This window comes from Copidosoma floridanum, unplaced genomic scaffold (genome assembly GCF_036245765.1).
Source record: "Copidosoma floridanum isolate Cflo_tuat_1 unplaced genomic scaffold, Cflo_Japanese_pri ptg000025l, whole genome shotgun sequence".
Lineage (NCBI taxonomy): Eukaryota > Metazoa > Arthropoda > Insecta > Hymenoptera > Encyrtidae > Copidosoma > Copidosoma floridanum.
In genome coordinates, this window is record NW_028321902.1 from 7209853 (window position 1) to 7215388 (window position 5536).

Here is a 5536-nt window from a genome sequence, read left to right on the forward strand (position 1 = left end):
ACTGCAGCGATCTTTTGGAGCACACAGCTCCGTTCTCTCTTTCCCTCTCTCTCTCTCACTTCCACTAAAACTCCAATAATAAAAAATATAGGTATACATCTCTGTTTCACAACGATCCCCCCCCATACCCCCTACAATCGAACATTAACAGTGAGCTATGTTGCTCGGCTCGTGGCAAAAGCGTATATGTTTATATTTTATGCTCTATAATAATTACTTTGCAACGATACTATGATAATAATTAATTTTCATAGGAAAGGACTGCAAAAAATTAAGTAAAGTTCAAATAAGCTCCGTTTGACTTTCAAGCCGAAACATTTTGTCGTATGGGGACTTAATTTTCCGTACCGATATAGTATCTACATTGGATGTAAGTATAAATTAATAGCAAAATATGTAAATGAGGAAGCGTCCTTGGAAATTGGTTCGATGTAATACAACAATCCTTGAAATCACACGGTCTTTGTTTGCAGTGCCTGCGATGACCATGAGAAGCGCTCAAAGAAAATATATATTTAATCAAAGATCGCTTCACGCTTTAAAATGGAGAAGTAAAAATTATTTAGGTATATATGAATATATTTTTTAACCCTTTTATCTTTTGGTTCTGCTTTTCGCTCTGAATTAAGTTTTCCGTTATATTGTGTTTTGTTTTGAAACAATTTAGGTTTTAAGTATGTACCAGATTAATTAAAAGAGGATAATATTATTCTCATCGAATGTTTGGTAAAAAAAAAATGCTTAGACTGGAAATTTATTATTCTATAGCTTTACGCATCAATAATTTTTCATGCTGAATTTTTCTAACTACTATACTACGGTGACATAACGATGACTCATTGTGGGTAATTTCATGTTATTATGGTGATCTTTCGTGACATTGATATCGTTTTTATATAACTGGTCTAGTTGGATGAAATATTTATAAAAGTTGGTTTTTTTGTTTGTCACTGGGATAAAATGATAAAATCATGATAAAACACTTTTTTAGATATACGCTGCATCCTTCATTCATAAAATCAAACAACTTCTTTACGTTGCCATTATGTAGTTTTAAACAAAACAGCGAATAACGAAAAATACGCGTAAAAATTTGATTTTTTTTTTTTTTAATTTTCGTAAATTCAATTACCTTTTTTTCGGACTAAGGTCCCTGACCTCACCGACTCCATCCCATTTAATTTTCCCAAACCGAACTCATATATTTTGCACACGAGTCACATATAGGTATACTTATGTACATACATCAGCCTGAGAATACTGAGTTACTGAGAAATTGAGAATGTGAAAATATACAAACACAAGTGTAACAATCCACGTGTATGTACATGAGTATACCTATATGTGACTCGTGTGCAAAATATATGAGTTCGGTTGGGGAAAATTAAATGGGATGGAGTCGGTGAGGTCAGGGACATTAGCGCGAAAAAAAGGTAATTGAATTTACGAAAGTTAATAAAAAAAAAAAAAAATCAAATTTGTACGCGTATTTTTCGTTATTCGCTGTTTTGTTTAAAACTGCATAATGGCAACGTAAAGAAGTTGTTTGATTATTCTAGTTTATTATGATTTTTAAATGCCTAAATTAAATTTTTTTTTAATATTACTTTTTTTCACTTTTTTTGTAATTTTGAATTTCGCGGCTAACTTTCTGCCACAATAATGTACATACAACACTATTTCTCACCCACAACCGCCACAACCGTCAGTCATTAGTCCTGTGGTCCAAACACTCCCTCATCAGAGTATCCGCAGTATGTGTCCATCCTAGAAATCTTTTTTAGGCATTAAGTATTAAAAAATACAAAGATTCGAGGCAGGAAGAGGAGGAGGAGGAGGAAGTGGTGAGACGTAGGAGACGAAGCGGAGAAAAATAAACACACAGCAGAACACCGAGTCAGCGACATGGCCGGAATTAAAGGTTACTCTTTGCACATAATTGTAGATCATTAGATTTTTCAACCCAAGCGTATTGTGGACACACGATCATTTACTCGGATTAAGTAATTGATTGTGCCGAGCTTAATGTCAAGAAGACGAACTTGATAATGTCCAGATCGTTAGACGCGACAACATTCATGACTTCGTGATGTCCATACAGTGTTATTGTGTCGGATGCACTTTTTGATTTTATCACTGTACCTTTTTTTGCATTTTCTTCTTAGTTTTGCTTGGTAACTTATAGTTTTACCTCTCCATGACCCAAGTTATTATGACACCTAGAAACTATAGTTGCTTTTTATTCACCATAGGTTTTTGTGTGTTTCTGTTTCATGTCGGCTGCTCATTTTTCTGGTCTACAATAACAATGTTTAGCGTGAGTATACAATTTCTGACGAATTTCGTCACTTTTCTTCAAAGTATGGAAATAAATTTATATTTTTGTCTATTTTAGGCTCGTTACATTAGCCTTTGCAGGCTCTATTGGTATGACATTTGTCATACTAGGTTGTGCACTCCCAGCTTACAAGTAAACTAAAATTGACATTTTAAATCAGAGCTGTCCAAAACTAGTAATCAAAGGTCACGAATTATTTCGATTAAATTGGAAAATGTACACATGTGGAAGGTTTTGATGATAAGACAATAAATATATGAATAATTTGGGTGTTAAAAAATTTGAGACTGGTTGATAGACAGCTCTGTTTTTGACATAATACGTATTTGTACAAGTATTTTATAACAGTGTTTGATTTCAGAGTCTGGTGGCCATTAATGGTAGTATTATTTTATTTATTATCTCCAGTACCCACATTGTTAGCAAGGCGTTATTCAGAAACCACAGGATCTCCTAGTAGTGCATATTTAGAGTTAGCAATATTTGTAACCATGGGATTTGTTGTATCGTCATTTGCTCTTCCAATTGTGTTAGCCAGATCTCCAGAAAATGATCCAGTAGTAAGTAAAATTTGTTCTCTATAAAATATAAACGAAAAAAAATAATCCATTCATTTATTTATTTAATTTTTTAGATAAAAGTTGGAGCATGTTATTTAACATTAGCAGGCAATGTTATTGTTTACTTGACTATTATTGGATTCTTCATAGCATTCGATCAAGAAGATTCAGACTACAGCATGTGGTGATGTGGTTGACAATTGTACTTATTTGTTATGGTAAAATTTTTGTTTGTAAGCTTTATACATTTTTTGATAAATTACTCTTCATTTTTTTTCCAACAGATAATTTACCTGATCAATGTGAAACGAGCGTTTCAATTTCTGACAGACTGATTGCTACAATTTTTATTCTAAATATAAATATACTATACAATTGTAATACATTACATACACACGAGTTGGATCGATATTTCTACTGTATTCAGACTATTTGTATTGACACTCAAGTGAATCATATACAATGAGCATTTTCATAAAAATATTTGTACTGAACACTAAAAATTGCGAGATGAAAAAAAAATAAAACAACCAGCTTTAAAAATGTTTTTGGAAAAAGTTTTCTGCAATAAAAAAATTTAATTTCTATCATCATTACTCATTCATTTGTCGTTATACTTATAAACTTACCCCCATTGATGAAAACGTGACAAAAATAGTTCGTACGAAATAACAGTACTTTAAGTATATGCACGGAACAAAATAAATCTTGTATATAGTATGAATATGTGCGCTTATAATATAATTATAACAATTATAGCTGCAAATCAATCTTTTTTCAAGTGTCGAATTGTTTAAAATTTTTTTCCACGTTATGAAATTATCTTTAGAAATACTTTTCATTTCAGGTTCGATTCGAATTGTTTGAAGTAAGAGAGTGAAAATTCATCTTTGGTGTTTTCCGCAAATCCGCAATTGTCACCATCAGCAAGTAATTTTAGGTTGCGCTCTACGTTACCGTCAAGTCAGTAAGTCAGTCACCTTGAATTTACTGACGCTTTGTTCCGTAATCTGGCCGCAGTAAAAACAGCACATGTGCAGTGCACGACGTGAAAGTCGAGTAAAAAGTGAAGATTTTTATATTGTTTATTGTCTTCTGCTTTTTTTACTATAACCATTACACATTACGGAACAGAGCCATTACAGGAGAGCCGCTTCGAGAGCGCCAGTAAATTCAAGGTAATTGACTTACCGATTTGACGGTTACCGTAGAGCGTAACCCAAAATTACTTGCTGGTATTAAAGACCGTAAAGATTGCGGAATGCGGATTGCGAAAATCACGCAAAAAGAGAAAAGTCAAACGTGTTCACAACAAAGTTTATATATAGGATACTTTCGGGAGAGGAATCAGTGTCGGGTGAAAAATACACACTCGCTTAAACTTGTTCACTAATTATTAAAACAAATAAGAAAATAAATCAATTACAAAATACATGATTGATAAAGAAAACTCAGATTATAAAAGAAAGTCTTTTCCCGCACGTGCTTTAGTATAGAGCACCGTGCGCGCGGCTTCGAGCAGCTGGAAGGCTGGACGCTGGATTAAAGAAGGAGACGGCGGGCTAGCTTCCGTCGCCTCAGCTCTAGTTGTCCGCAGGTGATATGCGAGCGAGAGAGACAGCAGCTGAACCCCGTTGATCAGGCGCGGCTCTGCTTGCTGTCTGCTGGCTTGCGCGGGCGACAAGGAGCTTGACTCGGCTAGTCAAACTCTTGTCTCTGCTCCAGCTTCTGCTTGCGTGCTCGGCGCGAAGATTGTGCGCCAGGATGTGGCGCTACAGCTACTCCCCCTCCAGTGACTGGCGCGGGTAGTGCTGGGAACGTGACATGACGCTCGGGCTTCTTAGGCTGAGCGACTGGAGATGAAGTTGGTAGGTCATCTGCTGGAAACACCGGTGGAGGTGTCTGTCGTTGATGTTGGTTGGCCTGCTGAGACTGAGCTGGGCCTGGAGGTAAACGCTGAGCTGGATTTTCTTCGGGAATAGGCTCTGCTACTTCCAGGTACGCTGGCTTCAGCTGGTCTATAGAGATGACCTTCTCTTGGCCATTGACGTCGATGACAAACGTCCGCTGTTCTGTGCGTCTAATGACGCGATGTGGGCCAGTGTATGGGGCTTCTAGCGGCTTCCTAATGCTGTCAACTCTCTTGAAAACGTGAGTGCATGATTGTAAGTATTTGAAGACAAATGGGTGGGCTGAGCTATGCCTGGATGCAGGAACTGGACGAATTGCTTGGAAGAGCTGGCGAAGACTTTGGACGAAAGCTGTTTTGTCGGCCTGGATGGAGTCAGTGACAAAGAATTCGCCTGGAATTCTGAGTGTCGTTCCAAAGAGCATCTCTGAAGGTGATGCTTCCAGGTCGTGCTTGAAAGCTGTCCTGAGTCCCAACAAAACAGTAGGCAGGCAGTCAATCCAAGAGTGCGGGCAGCACCTGAGGGCTGCTTTTAAAGTACGGTGAAAGCGTTCCACCATCCCGTTCGACTGCGGGTGGTATGCAACGGTATGAACTACCTTGGCACCGATGGCTTTGGCGAGTTCAGTAAAAAGTTCAGACTCGAACTGAGCTCCTCTGTCAGAAGTGATCTGGAGAGGTGTGCCAAATAAGCTGATCCAATGATTTGTGAAGGCTTTAGCGACTGTA

At 37.2% G+C, this 5536-nt stretch overlaps 1 protein-coding gene across 2 annotated transcripts; it reads left to right on the top strand.

The window, feature by feature from the left end:
- Nucleotides 1–2277: 2277 nt before the first annotated feature.
- On the top strand, nucleotides 2278–3488 carry LOC106644511 (leptin receptor gene-related protein). Of its 2 annotated transcripts, none has more exons than XM_089595227.1 (5): nucleotides 2278–2317; nucleotides 2396–2470; nucleotides 2700–2898; nucleotides 2973–3116; nucleotides 3183–3488. In XM_089595227.1, the coding sequence occupies exons 2-4, from the start codon at nucleotides 2430–2432 to the stop codon at nucleotides 3084–3086; spliced, it is 354 nt and encodes a 117-aa protein (XP_089451353.1). In that variant the 5' UTR covers nucleotides 2278–2317; nucleotides 2396–2429; the 3' UTR covers nucleotides 3087–3116; nucleotides 3183–3488. The 2 variants fall into 2 exon arrangements, with proteins under 2 accessions (XP_089451353.1, XP_089451354.1); XM_089595228.1 differs by having other exon boundaries at nucleotides 2973–3100.
- The last annotated feature ends 2048 nt before the right edge of the window (nucleotides 3489–5536 follow it).